Source organism: Chelon labrosus (assembly GCF_963514085.1).
Source record: "Chelon labrosus genome assembly, chromosome: 23".
Lineage (NCBI taxonomy): Eukaryota > Metazoa > Chordata > Actinopteri > Mugiliformes > Mugilidae > Chelon > Chelon labrosus.
Genome location: NC_140356.1, coordinates 10,612,228 through 10,627,365, shown reverse-complemented (window position 1 = coordinate 10,627,365; position 15,138 = coordinate 10,612,228). Strand labels below are relative to the sequence as shown.

At 41.8% G+C, this 15,138-nt stretch overlaps 1 protein-coding gene across 2 annotated transcripts in view; it reads left to right on the top strand.

The window, feature by feature from the left end:
- The window catches only part of gsap (gamma-secretase activating protein), a gene marked incomplete at its 3' end in the record, with an annotated part of 38,705 nt that overhangs the window by 10,427 nt on the left and 13,140 nt on the right, over positions 1-15,138 (top strand). The window contains exons 19-28 of one of the 2 annotated variants that reach the window (XM_084573609.1): positions 562-641; positions 781-861; positions 1,128-1,250; positions 1,452-1,507; positions 3,545-3,576; positions 6,300-6,361; positions 8,663-8,758; positions 13,715-13,785; positions 14,015-14,109; positions 14,697-14,816. In XM_084573609.1, the coding sequence (XP_084429735.1) occupies positions 562-641; positions 781-861; positions 1,128-1,250; positions 1,452-1,507; positions 3,545-3,576; positions 6,300-6,361; positions 8,663-8,758; positions 13,715-13,785; positions 14,015-14,109; positions 14,697-14,816 (816 nt within the window). Of the gene's footprint in view, positions 1-561; positions 642-780; positions 862-1,127; positions 1,251-1,451; positions 1,508-3,544; positions 3,577-6,299; positions 6,362-8,662; positions 8,774-13,714; positions 13,786-14,014; positions 14,110-14,696; positions 14,817-15,138 lie in introns of both variants that reach the window. The other variant, XM_084573608.1, reaches the window with a different exon arrangement.

Sequence of the window (15,138 nt, the reverse complement as noted above, 5' to 3'; positions counted from 1 at the left end):
GTCTCCCGAGTATCACTCCTCCTTCCTTTTAGAGTCTCTCTTGCCTTTTGGTGTCTCTTTTTTGTCCGTGGTTACTAGACTGCTTACATCTTGTCTACACAAAGCTGAATTCTTTCATCAGCTCTGTTTGGCCCCTTAAATCTTTCTCTGCAGCCTTGTGCCAGGCGACCCACACAGGTCTTCTGTAGTGTTAGAAAATAAGATTGGTTATTTCGAGACCTTGGAGGCTCGGAGCTTGCACTGAACTGTGCAAACACGGTAGCCGACACCGAGCACATTGAATATGTCCTGACATGTCTGTCTTTTATTCTGTTAAAGTAAATACCAAGAACAGTCACTGATGTTAATTTTATATCTAAAAACACATCACCCATGCAGGGAGAAGGTGATTGCATTAGATAGCGGAGCACACGCCTGCATAACTTTGGATTATTATTGAGGCTGAAATTACTACTTTAGGCTGCTCAATTGATTTGTCTAGACTAGAGGATAAAAAATAAATAAATCCACATTTAAAAGCTGTCTGCGCCGTCTCTGACTGTCTGACTGTCTCTCACACAGCCTCCTTGTACAGAATAGGCTATGAGAAGTCTCTCAGCTTGGATAAAATCCTGCCTTACTCCTCTGTGCTCGAAAAGAAGGTACCACTCACACTTCTGCATATATTTGCACATGCATAAAGGCACGGAAAGCAAATGGGCATCTCTGTTTATGTATTGATATGCGGAGGGGGGGAAACTCTGCAAGGACTTACTACACATACTGTGGACTGCTTTCTAGGAGGTCCCAGCCTGTTTGCTGGAGGTCCCTGGTGTATTTTGTACCACTGAGCTACACATTGAACATGTCTTCAAAGGAAAGGTAACAGTTTTTTTTCTATTTTTTAACGGCAAAGGCTACTGCAATTGCATTTCCAGAACCAGCAGTTCATAAATCATAAGGGTTACACACACAGAAGTCGCTTATGTATACAGTGTCAGCAGAAATGACTGATTATATGTAAAGCAGTGCAATTTTTACGTCAGCTCGTGCGTAGTTCAGACATTTATTCCCAGTTTGTTTCCCAGCAATGTCCTTGCTCTGTCACCGTGGTGTTACTGTTTGTTTCTGTGTATGCACGTGCGCAGGCCAGGAGTCTCGAGGGTTTCTGGTCCGAGCTGCAGTGGAACACAGAGAGGACAAAATACCTGGACGCCGGTCCCAACCCCAGATACAGAACCTCACACGTACGGGCCGACTGGGATAAACTGGTATGTGATTAAGCCCAGATGAAAACCTCTCGTGTGTGTTAATTAAATCCCAGCTGAATACTCATTTCAACATTATAAGTTGAATTGATAACTGCTAATTGTGTGACCATGCTAGCTGTTGTGAGCGGTAAAATGTGTGCGTGGATTTTTGTCAAACAATGGGAGCTTATTTTCATCACGTGTCTGTGTTCCTTCTTCCAGAGGTCCGAGCAGAGACCCTCCAACCACATGAATCACATCGAGGAGAACACAAAGAAGTAGGTCTTCCTCCCGCCGGAGCTTTGTAAAGAAATGTGCTGCAGGCTCAGAGCCCTGAAACAGGAAGAAAAAGGAAGGCATGACCGCACCTCTGCTCTATGTGCCAGAGTTTGTAAAAATGACATGGCTTTCTCTACTGTAAGGTCAAAGAGTGAAACCTCAAAAGGCCTGCTGCACCACCGCTTCTATCCAGATAAAGGACAAAAGGAGGGTGGATTTTTACCACTATGCCCTAATTTTTAGGTTTTTGGGATAAGCTGAGTGGTTGTCAAAAATCAAGGAAATATCTAAAATCTGTCTTGCACTATACTTCACCTATATGTAGGTATGCCTAATGGTATTTTAGAGTGTACAAACTGTACATATACACGGGGAGTAGCTTCAGATATGAATACTGCATGTTGCATAAGTGCAAGCTATGCTACCGTCAGTTAGCGATGTCTCGTTCAGGTTTTTTCGCCGATCCAATCCGATCTCAAATAAACAAAATGTTCTCCCCTGGAAATTCATAAAGGCTAAAGTCCTTCTACACGGCAGACATGTTTAGTCGCGTGATTTTGGGCGATTTTTGGGGGTTGTGGTTTTGGTTTATGGCAGATCAAAAATAAAAAAATACAAAAGATCGGACTTTGCTGAAGCCCAATATGGATCCGACCTGATCATTATTAAAAAACGCCTGGACCTGCCACCTGCACTGATCTGCTTATACCAGTTTCCCGTTACCAGTCGGGACATCCCTTCTGACAATATGCTGATGACACCATATAAATTATATTCACTTTTTCCTTGTTAAAATACCATCCTACTGCATCAAAGATGGATGTCCAGCAGTTGATTCACCTATCTGAGGAGGTAGTTCATGCCAAGCCTTTGCAGCTGGAAGTATTCTCCCCTCTAGCTTCTTTTATTCCTGACAGCTCAGTGTCTCATCACAGACCTTGAAGACATTATATATATTTTACAGCCAACAGAGGCTTCTTGCCCACGGTAGATACTGAAAAAATGTTTTCCTACGGTAGGACTGTTGTAAAGCCTTCCTCACTTGTCTGACCACCTGCTTACTTCATCTGGACCAATCAGAGCTCTTTGATCTCCTTATGACTCAGGCTGATTACAGACTCCAACATTAACAGTGTTTAAAAGCAAACAGGAAACCTTCCCCAATGTTCTGACACATTTTGTATTTTATTTTCATTTAAAATGCTTTATTAACCTCCCTGGTTGTCTGTATTTACATGTATATTATACATGTGTATATGTATCTACATGAGTATGTTTTCATGTGAAGCACAATGCATTTCCATTGGAATTCAATCTGTCTATATGAATCAATTTTGCATAGAAAGCAGTTGTTAGGAGGATTGTTAGGAAGAAAAAAAAGTAATAAATGACTAAATTTCATTCTATATTTTCCATGAACTCTTGTGAACCTTGATATATCAACGCCTTCCCGCACTCTTTGTAATGCTGCATGGAGCACAAATGCAGATGGCAGCAGTTCAGTTTTCCGTAAAACAGAAAACACTGACTTCAAAGAACAAAAACGTCTGTTCTCTGTCTGATCACCACGTAAATGTCACATCTTTGTTACTGGAGCTCTCACTTCTGGGAATGCTTTGCTCTTTTTGTACGTGTGATCTTTCACTTTTGATTTCCCCCCCTTTCTTATTCTATGCATAGAACATTTCCACTTTCAATTAAACTACATTAAAAGCGTGATCATTAGTATAAATCCTCAACAGCTGAAGTGACTCTGGGATGGATAAATAACTGTATAGCTTTACAAACCACTGCTCTGAATTTAAAACAGCTCTGTGTGTACCAGGGATCAAACCAACATCCTTTCGGTTTAAAATTAGCTTCTCTTCCTTCAGGCCAAACTTAAGAACCTGCCTGTGAACTTTTTGCCTTTATAGTTTTTAATATATATATATATATTTGTAGCATTATACTACTTTGACTCACAGTATAAAAAGTAAGACACTTATTATAATGAGGGATTGTTTTCACACAATGCTTTTCTTCTTCTTTTGTAGAGTTCTATCAATGGTGGACACCTGGAGTCTTGGTAAGGGCTGCACGCACACTCGCAAACATAAATCCAGAGATGCCACACACACACAAACACAGGTACACAATGCATGAAGTGTGAATGTAATAAATAACAAAAACCTGGGCTCATAATGTAACTGAGTGTGTTTGTGCATTCTTCATGCCCACTGGAGAATTTGGCTGAACAAAACTGCCACACTAATTTATCTTGGGGGGCGGAAGAGGGGAGGGAGGGAGGGAGGGAGGGAGGTGGAAAGGTAGAAGAGGGAGGAATTACAGTGTAAAAATATAGAACAAGAGAGGAGGTGAAGAATGCTACAATTACATAACAGTGAGGAGTGTGGTGCTCACCTCTCCCCTCTCGATTTCTCTCTTTTATCCCCTGCCCGTCTTCCTCTCGTGACTTCACTGCAGCTGTTTTGTGTCAAACCTCGATTAGTCCATGTGTGTCATCTCATGCACCCATGGCCTCCTGCTTTCTAACTCATGCACACACACACACGACATTCCGATCACTTTCCCTGCACTGACCCATAAACGTGGACGATGGCGCTCATGTCAGAAGCTGTTTCATTCTTTCCATAGCAGCTACGTGGCTATGGTGTGGTGTTATATCACGTGTGTAGAAAGAGGAGATAGTTGGGGTTTGTCGTTGAGTACCGTGGCAGATGTTGTTCAGATTGACCAATCCACTAAGTAACTAAATAGTAGCTCAATCGTGCAATGGATGTCAGCAGCTTCTGTCGGACCTTGCATACTGTTGGTCCAACAGCTATTGGATGGATTGCCGTATGATTTTCATGATTTCTAATAATGCTAATAATACATACAGTATAATAATAGTGAATAGTAGTGTTATAGTATAGTTAGATGATGAAAAATTAACCACATAGCATCAGCTTTCAGCATTTTAGCATGCTAACTTAGCATCACAGCTGTGCCCAAACCCATGAGCATGGTCGTAAACTGCTAGCATGTCATCAAACGTGTTTACACAATTTCTGCGGTGTGCGACGACTGGAATGGCTCAAAGTGTAGAGATTTGGTTTAGTGCTGGCTATAGATGATTTATTTTGAGCAAAAATAATTTTACTGCAAAAAAAAAAAAAAAAAAAGACGGGATTTCCCTGACACAGATTAGTTTAAAAGTTTCTGTTGGACCCTTCATACTGTTGATCCAGCAGCTACTGGATGGATTACTGTATAATTTTCATGATTTCTAACAATATTAATAATATATGCAGTATAATAAATGTAAATAGCGGCGTCATCTTGAAAAAAATTGGTTTATCGATGCAAAAGTTAGCATTCTAACACACTAAATTAAGATGATGAATGACTAACCACGTAGCATCAGTACATTAGCGTTTTTTACTTTTAGAATTTAGCATTTAGCTCACAACTGTGCCCAAACCCCGCCTCGCAGAGCCACTAGCATGGTCGTAAACTGCTAGCATGTCATCAAACATGCTTAGACGTTTGCACAATTTCTGTTGCGTGCAACGACTGAAATGGCGCAAAGTGTAGAGATCTAGTTTAGTGCTGGCTATAGATCATTTGTTTTGAGCATTTTGTACTGCAAAAAAAGTGATGATCTACCTCAGAGGTCTTCAACAGGGGGTCCGCGGAGGTACTGCAGGGGGGTCGTGAAAGTTTTGGTTGATTAGACATTTTTTTAGCAATTTTTTCCATGAATTTAAATGTCTTTAAATACACATATACATAAGTAGGGGGTCCCCGCTCCATCTCTCCATCAGTTTGGGGGTCCTTGGCCTGGAAAACATTGAAGACCCCTAATCTACCTGATACAGATTATCTTAATTAGCTTTGTATGTACTCATTTGGCGAGGGCTTGAACGCTTTTATATTGAAAAGTCTCGCACTGCAGCTCTGATTATTTGGTCCACTAAGGCAGTCATAAAAATAGCAGGAAAAAAATCTCTATAGCTATGCAGCAGTGTCAACTCTATTTAAATTAAAAGAGAAAAGCGATAAATGAATGAATTATCAGAGCAGTTGATGATTAATTCCGTTGGTGTGTGAAACCACATTTATAAATACATGTGAAGAGCTAGTGAGCTGATCTGTAGCTTTGAGTCTGGGTACGTTATCTAAGAGACCGCCGAAACTACTCACTGTGAATAAGAGCATCACTAATTATGCACTTTTCTAACAGTTGATTACTTTGACGGGCATTCACTGACTCTTGCAGCACAGTCTGCAAGTAAGTTTCTCCATGAGCGTGCTATTTAAATCTGTAACATGCTGTACCGTAACATCAAAAAGCCAGCTCCTTGTGTATCAGTGATCAAAAGATGGTTTGTGTATGCAAGTGTGTAATAATTCATCTAAAAGCCGAATCGTGGCCCACTTTTGTGTGACTGACATAAAACAACTGAAGCGCCCATACACACTATCTCCCTCACACACAGACACACACATCACAGCAGGGTTACAGCCTCATAACCCACCAGGCCTGGGATGTATTTTTAAAGGGAAAACACACCAGTAGAATCTAATAATGTCTTAGAATCAAGTCATGTTCTTTTTATTAAAGCAATAAACTAGTCAAGAGTTTTTGGTCTCTTCCATTTCTTCTGATGGTCTATTTAATGATGTAACTGCGCTGACACACCTGAGGCTACCTGCGGTGTTCACTCGAGCATAGCTGCGGCATCAAAGCTTTCTTCAAACGCCTCTTTTATGTGGGCACTCTCACTATTGCCTGGTCTCTTCTAGATAAGAAGCTGGTGCCGCTTTTCCAGGAAGAGGATCATCAACAGAGGGCACTCATAGGCCTGGTGAGTTAACGACTCCAACGCACACAAACATACGGAGCACACCGAGTGATCAAAAACGTGTTTGTTGGAGTGTGAGCCTCGGGGCCTTTAGGACATCTTAAAATAACTCTTCATGCAACAGAATGACATTTTAGGAAATGTGTGCCACAACATTCATGGGAACAGTTTGGGGACTTCATATTTAAAAAGACCCAGTGCACAAAGATCCATAGTAGCGATAGTAAATTCACATACAGCCACAACATTAAATCCACTGACAGGAGAAGTGAATAACATTGACCATCTTGTGACAATACAACGTTCTGCTGGTAAACTTTTGGACCTGGCATTCGTGTGGATGTTACTTAAACGAACGAACTTAAAGGGAGAGTTCACCGTAAAATCACCAAGAATGTTTTGGTTTGATTGTCCAAGCCTGGTTGCTACTCATTGCTTTGTTGCTAAAGCGTTGGTCGCCAGTGGACATAGCAAGCTCGAATATCAAATAACATTGACCATGTTGTGACAATACAATGTTACCTAGACATATACCACCCACCTAGACCAGACCAGACACCCCCACCCCATAGCAATGACACTCCTTGATGGCAGCAGCCATCCCCAGCAGGATGCAGCCTGACACAGACTCACACAGAAAAACAGTTTAGGAACAACTAAAAAAAACATGAAAAACAGCAGAAGGTGTTGACCTGGCCTCCAAATTTACTGATCAAGTAAATAAACTGATCAAGAATCTGTGGGATGATCCACTGAGGCCCCTCCCCTCAACCCATAGGACCCAAATGCCCCCACTAACAACAACCTGTTGCCAGACACCACAGGACACCCTCAGAAGGACCATGTCCATTCTCTGATTAGTCACAACTGTTTTGCAGGCACAAGGGAGACCTACACAATATTAGGGAGGTGGTCATAATGTTATGCATGATCGGTGTAAGTAGTAATATTGCTTAAATTATATAAAAGGTGCGTTTTCTTGGCGAAGTCACTCCTGGCACTTGGAGAAAACCAACCAGACGCTGAAACAATCCCTGCAGAGCTCTGAACTCCCACCTGTCTGAACAATCCAGTTATTTAACATGGTGATTTCATCTCGTGTCTAAACCCGGCAACTAGACTACAACTTTGATTCTGACGTGCAGACAACTCAGAAATTGGAAATAACAGTGTTCTGCCTGGGAGCAAATCCCATGTTCCATGTGTAAAAATGTCAATTTTCAGTTTTTCGGTATTGTTCGGGTGCCTGCGTCAACCCTTCATGAGTTTTGTTCAGACTTCTGCTTTGTGGAAAACCTCGAAAACCCTCACGCCAAGTGAATCATTTATTTAAAGTTTCACACATTCAGTTTGTCACGACAATACATTCATATTTCAAAAGCCCTTCAGCTTCCCAACAACGTCCTGTCACTCAAAACCAAAGGGCAGAAGCAGGAAATAAAGAAACACAGTCATAGCCTTGATTGTTTATCAGAAGCTTTTTAGATACACTGCCGGCGCTGACATCCTTTTTGCTGGTTGAATAATTATCTTCACTTTCACCAACTGTAGGTGAAGTGGATGATGTGTGTTCATGGTAAAGCAGTTCATTGTAAAGTGCGGCAGAGTGTCCCAGATTGTTGATATACTACTGCTTCACAGCTCCTGGAGGTGGATTTTTCCTCTAACCTGAGTTGATGTATAGACCACTAAAAAAAATCTGTAGTGAAATGCTGACAACCGATTATTTCCCTCTATAGTCATCCTTTAAGGCGAAGCCCCTGTTACGCTTCAGATGAGTCGACGCTTTAAAAAAAAAGGGCATCTTAAGGTCCCTGTCCTGCTATTTTTTTTTTCTTACTGTTCGCTGTTTGATGGACAATTTCATATCCTCCGGTTTCCCCTGTGCTCAGCATAGTTTTTTAAAGAGCAGATAGCCTCAGCTTAATGGAGTTCAGTGGAGACGCTGGGAGTCTCTCGGCTATTCTTAGAATGACACAGTTGTCGTGTCTTTCCCTCTTAATTCCCTCCATCGCTCCTTCCATTCATGTCTCTTTTCACCCCTCTCTCTCTTTCCTTCCCTCCGACTCCGTCCCCAGTTTTTGATCTTTACTCATCTTCTGTGCTCATCACCCGTCAATGAAATCTGCCTCCCCTCTCCACTCCTCTCCTCACCTCAATCAATTTTTTCTTGAACTCAGTTTGACCCTGCTGAGTGCACTGCAACTGTACGCTTAAAACTTTCTCTCCAAGCCAAACACAAACACACACTGTATGTATTATAAATCCACCAAAAATAGTAACTGGGTGTATTCTGCATTGCAGACAGTTGACAAGCTCCGAGACCACCTCAACAGACACCTGCCTCGACTGGGGAAGAAGAAGATTGACTCACTGGTTGTCAACTACGTAGCCAAACTGGTTGGTAAACTGTGGGTGTGTGTTTGTGTGTGTTTGTGTTGGTCACAGATAAAGAGAGAGGTCTGCACATCTTAACGGCCCCATTTATTTTATTTTTTCCCTCACAAGATGCAGAGCAGCGTAGCTCTTGAAGTTGTTTAATGTTCGCCCTTACTCTTCTTTCCTGGGAAGGTTAAGTGACTCACAGCGAAGATCGCTCGATAGAGAAGGCAGCGAGTTTTCCACTTTGACTAAACGGTTTGACACTTAGGAGATGTTGCTGGAAGCCTTCAGGTTGCTCTTTTCAGCCCTCTCTTAACACAAACACCGGCTCTCTCCTTCTCTCTGGTTTAGACGTAAACCCATCAAAGACTCTCTTTTAGGTTTGTGTATCCACCAAGTGTGTAATGACAGCCACTATGCTCCAGCTGGAAGGAATAATACGAGCCAATTGGCAGCGCTGCATGTTGTGTCTTCTACAGAATATGCTTGTTCAACGGGTAAACCCCACTTAAAAAGTAATGATTTAGCAGTGAGTGACTTGGAGACTTTTTCCACCCTGGGTTTTGTCTCTCAGGCTCCTTCTGCCTCACAGTTTGCCCTATTTTAGGCCGCTGGGGATGTAACTCTGTGTAGCCAGAGAGAAAGTCTGCAAGTGCTGACAAAAGCATTCCCGCATTCTCTTTCTGGTTTCCACTCTTAATCTATATTTTATTTTCAGTCAGTAATCTCTACGTCAATGCGTTTGATTCAAAGGACACACAACAAAAGGCAGAAGTCTTGTAAAAGATGCAGATATCTGATGTCAGATATGTTATGCTGCCTTTTGACAGAGCCTGGATGTTTGTTTCCAGTCCTTACCAATCAAAGCTGATCAGACCCTGACTAGCTTTATATTCAGAGGGATAGTTTGGTTTCTTTGCAGTGGGGTGTATGAGTCAATTATCTAGTCAGTGCATTACCTACGGTAGATGGTGGTTGGAGAGACTACAGTTTGGTGAACACGAAAACCCAGCAGTCATCGGGCGAGAGGCGGGGTACACCCTGGACAGGTCATCAATCTATCGCAGGGCCAACACAGAGAGACAGACAACCGTTCACATTCACAAGCACACCTACGGCCAATTTAGAATCACCAATGAACCTAAGGAGCATGTCTTTGGACAGTGGGAGGAGAACCCACGCAGACACAGGGAGAACATGCAAACTCCACGCACATGGATTCGAACCCAGAACCTTCTTGCTGTGAGGCATCAGTGCTAACCACCACGCCACTGTGCCGCCAGCTGCGAAACTTATTTTAGCAATTTAACGTAACCTCTATTCTTTACCATTGGCTTTGTTTGTGATAGGTAATTGAAGATGTTTAATCTCCACCAGACTCCATTCACAAAAACAGTCATTTTACCTTACTGCAAAACACGAGCGTTGCTGGAGTCCTGTTGTGTGATTTGGGTGTTTTAATTTGGGTCCAAACTAAAACACCACACTCACAAATTAACACAAACCAAGTAAACGATCAAGAGCAGTCCAGCAACTGCTGTGTGCTGCCATGAAAGATTAGGTTTTCCTCAATGCAGTCTGCTTGCTCTGAAAAAAAAGCAACATAATGACTTCAGTTCTGCCTAAACTGCTTCATTTTTTTTAGTTGGCTAAAATTATGTGCTTCTTTGCACTTCTAAAGCAGGTAATATACCGACTATGGACCAGTTCGGCCCCACTTCAAAGAAAATGAACTATCCCTTTAACAGCCACTTAATATCAATCTTCTCCTCTCACTTTCCATTAGAAAACTAATTTTCCACAATGTACCGCGGTGCTATTCCCACGTGTGTGACTGTTACTAATGAAAACACCGACTAAATTTCCTTGTAATGAGCTATATACCACTTGTACAGAGGATAAACATTCTCCATTCTCTGTTTCAGTTCCCCTATAGAGGATCCTGGTTGTGTAACACCGCTTTTTAGTATTCCTGGGAGGTAAATCCCTCCACTGAAAACAGACATACAGCATACATCAACACAACAGTATTAAATCAGGCCAAGGGTAAGGCTGGAATTGAATAGAAAGCAGGATGCGCCACGTTTTCAAAAGACAGAGTAAAAAATAGCGGATGGATCAGTTGACGGCTCATGAGTTGTAACCTGCGTCTTCACACTCAAATTGAAACTAATAGAAACAGGCGCGTCAGTAATCCCTTTGACATTGCCAGGAATCAGACAAACGAGGCTGTTATTAGATTTATTTGTCTGCGGGGAAGTGAAAAAGACTTATTTAAAATATGCTCATCCAAGGATTGACGAGAAACCGCCTTGAGGGACGTATTACTTAAAGATCAGTCGGCTAACTCACTTGCTGGGTGATGTGCTCCCACATCAAGCTGACTCATGCTTTAAAAACTCAGGGTGGTACTCCTCCAAAGAAGGCTGACTTCCCTTCTGCAAATAAAGAACATCTCCCCCTCTCGTTTGTGCTTATTGAGACTAATGGTTGGGCTGACACAGGGGAGAAGTTGGGGGGTGAAAATGGATTACCGCTTTTAAGAGGCAGGGAACTCTGTTATGATAGGTTCCAGCTACATGTTACATTATTGTCGCAGTTATTTATTTCCCGACCATGTTGCTATAGAAAATCTGAGAAACATTCCTTTTTATAACACGGCAAAAGTCAAGGCGAAAAAAACAATTTATCAAATTACTAAAAAGCAAGGATACATGCTAAAATTAATTAAACAAATTTCATTTATTTATTCACATGAAAAGTTGCTCTGTACCCAAGGTTATTAAATTATTTGTTAGCAGGAGACCAACTCTGAGTAAATCCAGTTTGTTGTCAGGCCAAGTCTCATTAAGACAAATCACTGATCGCTGGATTTTATTCTGTTAGAAGCCACACAGGGATTACTGTATCTTCAGTTCACTTGTTTGCCTTTTGTTGGACTGTTTTCCAGCAGAAAAACATAATTATGCGGGTTTTGTTTTTTTTCTTGATTACATCAGCATAGAGATACCAGTTGGGAAAGATAGAAGTGAATAATTCATTTTGCTGGCGAAGTCAACACCTTTAGAAACAATGAATGTGAAGTTTTAGAGAATAAATGTTAAAATGTACGAAACGTTCAGTTCGTACTGGTAACAGACTAGTGTGACAGTCATATACTAAAGAAGAGCACTACTTTCTTAATCTGTATTGCCAGAAGAGGAAAAAAATGCAAGGAAAAGATAAATACAGAAAGAAATACACTCAAATACTGTATGCTAAAAAAACAAAAAACAAATATATATATATACTTTTATATAACAGGAAACAAATTAAACAATGGAGAAACAAATAAACACTATTTTATGTAATATTAAAGGGGAATTACCGTTTTTTACAATCTGGACCTTATTTCTGGCATAAAATACGATTGTTTCCTCACCCACATAACTTTTGGGTCATTTGGAGTCGATATTTAGATCCAGTGGAGCGGCGCCTATATCCATATAGTGGGAGTGACTGGGGCACCGAAATGCAGCCTCTAAATAACACATTATCTGCCGCGAAACTCGTTCATTTCACCGATTCTGAGGTTGTGGACGACGACTTTGTTCATGATGGACATCCTTACTGTTTTGAGCCAGAGTATACGGATGAGGAGCTCGCTGAAAGGCGGATGCGTAGGCAGGGAGAGGAACAGCTGGCCAAAGAACAACAAACCGCTGCACGTCCGGGAATAGATCACAGGTAACAGGTAATAGCACGAGCGTATCATAACAAAATATCGGTGAAATGAATGAGTTTCGCGGCAGATAATGCGTTATTTAGAGGTTGCCTTTCGGTGCCCCAGTCACTCCCATTATATGGATATACGCGGCGCTCCGCTGGATCTAAATATCGTCTGAACGACTCCAAATGACACCAAAGTTATATAAGTGAGTAAACGATCGTATTTTATGCCAGAAATAAGGTCCAGTTTGTAAACAACGGTAATTCCCCTTTAAAAGCTTTCCAATTGGCAATCTGAACAATGTGTTGTTTTTGGCGGCACCTGTGGCAGTAAGTGGTAGACCACTGCAGGTATGTTCGAGCCAGATAACGTAGCCTGCATGACATTGTGATTGAATGTTGCTCTGCCTACCCTCTCTGGCTGAAAGATGACTGTTATGCCTTTGATTTTGCCAGGAATGTCTCCACAGACACCTAGTTCTTAATATTGTTAACCCACTGATGATTTTTTTACATAATTTCATCAGTGGGTCATACGCTCAATAATCACTTTGTTACTTCATTTTGACATTTATATATTTAAATCTTGACTGACACTGAAAGTTTGAAAATCCTTTGTTTTAGTGTTTTTTTAAAACATGTCTCCACCCCTCTCAGGGTTGGTTTTTATTTTATTTTTGGTCTGCTCTGTTACATAAGTGAAGCTAACTGAAATTCACACCCCAAGGTCACAGGAGGATACAGTTGTTTGCGGGGGCCAGTGGAGGGTTTCACGCTGGTGTACAGGATGTGAACGAGGCAGATGATCTTCCTGTTATTGCACAGGAGATGAGAGAGTGGTCATCTGTGGAAAGAAGAATAAGCGTGCGTGTTTCATGATCAGAGGGGAGGATCGGGACGGGTCGTGCGCATTCAAATGACCCAGGGTTTAGACAAATGAGTGTCGAAATGACAGTCCCAGAGCGCGAGCATGCCGAAACACGTGCTGACGCACGCCACTGCTCTTGTTCACTGGAAATGAAAATGAGAAGTGGGGGAAAAAAAGAGGGAAGTGAGGAAACTGATCATACAACAGCTGCACATTTCCACAAAGATGTTATTTATTTATATATTTGTAGAATGTTTCCCAGTTCTTCAGATGAAATGCTCGTCTTGTCTTATGATTTGAACTGTATTACAACAAAAAATAAACAGTTTAATTTGAATCTAATCAAGCATCTCATTCTCAAAGCACTTATGTTTTGTCTGTGTGTTTTGTGTGTTCAGCTGGAGCTCATCAGACACATGCTGGAGTCAGTCTGGCTCAAGTACAAAATCGGCCCTTGTGCTCTCTGCTTGTGAGTAGCCTTTCTCTCTTTCCTTTAACGTCACGTTTCCAACTAATGTAAAGTATAAAGTGCTGACCGAACGTGTGAGTTCATCTGCAGGCATGTGTGCTCCAAACCCCAGTCACTCCCCGCAGTGTGGGTTTCCACATGTGTAAACTGTGGATGACCCTTTGTTATGGGTGTGCTCACGTTACATAACATTCCATGAAACTTTCTTCTGTGTGTGTGTGTACTTCAGGATGCAGCGCGGCAGTCCAGCTGAGTGGTCCGTGTTTCACTTCATGTTTAAGATCCTGGAATCCACCCGAAGTCTTTGCCTGCCCCTCCCACCTGGTACCGTGCACGCACACTCTTCCACTTCTAGTTATTAGAATCCACTTTGTCTCTGTCTCGGCTGGAATAACAATGCGTGTTTGCACTGAGGGACGACAGACGTGCTCTCTTTTGCACTAATATAACCAGAAATATGTTAAACATGTTGTGCAGACATGGGAAAAGTGGAGTATGAATACATTTTCAATCATTTTAATTCATTTTCCAGTGTTTGTTGCATAAGCCTCCATGGTACTTAGGAGTAAAAGTTTGTGGGTTAGCATCCTAAAGTATCCAGGAATTAGAGAGGAAATGAGAAATGCCCCGCAGCAAGGCAGCACGCCCTCAACACGGATGCTGCAGGTGTAAGTGTGTGCACATTTGAAAGTGAAGTTGTAACACAGCAGGCACACGGAGTCCGTTTCCCTTCGGTAAATGAAAGGAAAACACAGGACTTCAGAGCTAATTAGCAAATGTTGGCACGCTTATATGCGAGTCATGTGCAGCATGTGGTAAACATTAACATGGACTAAAATGCAGGCCCTGCCAATGTGAGTGTGTTAGTCCTACTTTCTCTTTTTTTATATGTCCTTCCTCTCTCTCTCCAGGCTATCACACACTCTTTGCAGTGTTTGCTGTGCGTTGCCTCCCTCATCACACCTTTCTTCAGTACATTGACCACGGTTTCCTGCAGCTCACCGAAACGTTTGTGTCTCGTCTCATGAAAGGTACACACAAGGAAAAAATACATTAATGAATGTAGGACAGTGCTTTGTTCCAGATTTGACAGTCATGATCCCCAGAGGATGAATCCCTCTGACTTTGTTGATGGCCTGATATTTGCTGTTTCACAACCACAAGCTTTTGAGTTAAATATCTCATTAATGTTGTATGGATTAATAGGATTCAATTTGGTACACTGGTATCCCCCTTCATGGTTAAATTGTAAAAAATAACACAAGGTGGCAATCTCCTAGGTCTCCGTTTTGTTCTCTTTGGCGACCCCTGTGGCAATAAGTAGTGACTGCAGGTGTATTTTTTTCTCAGAGC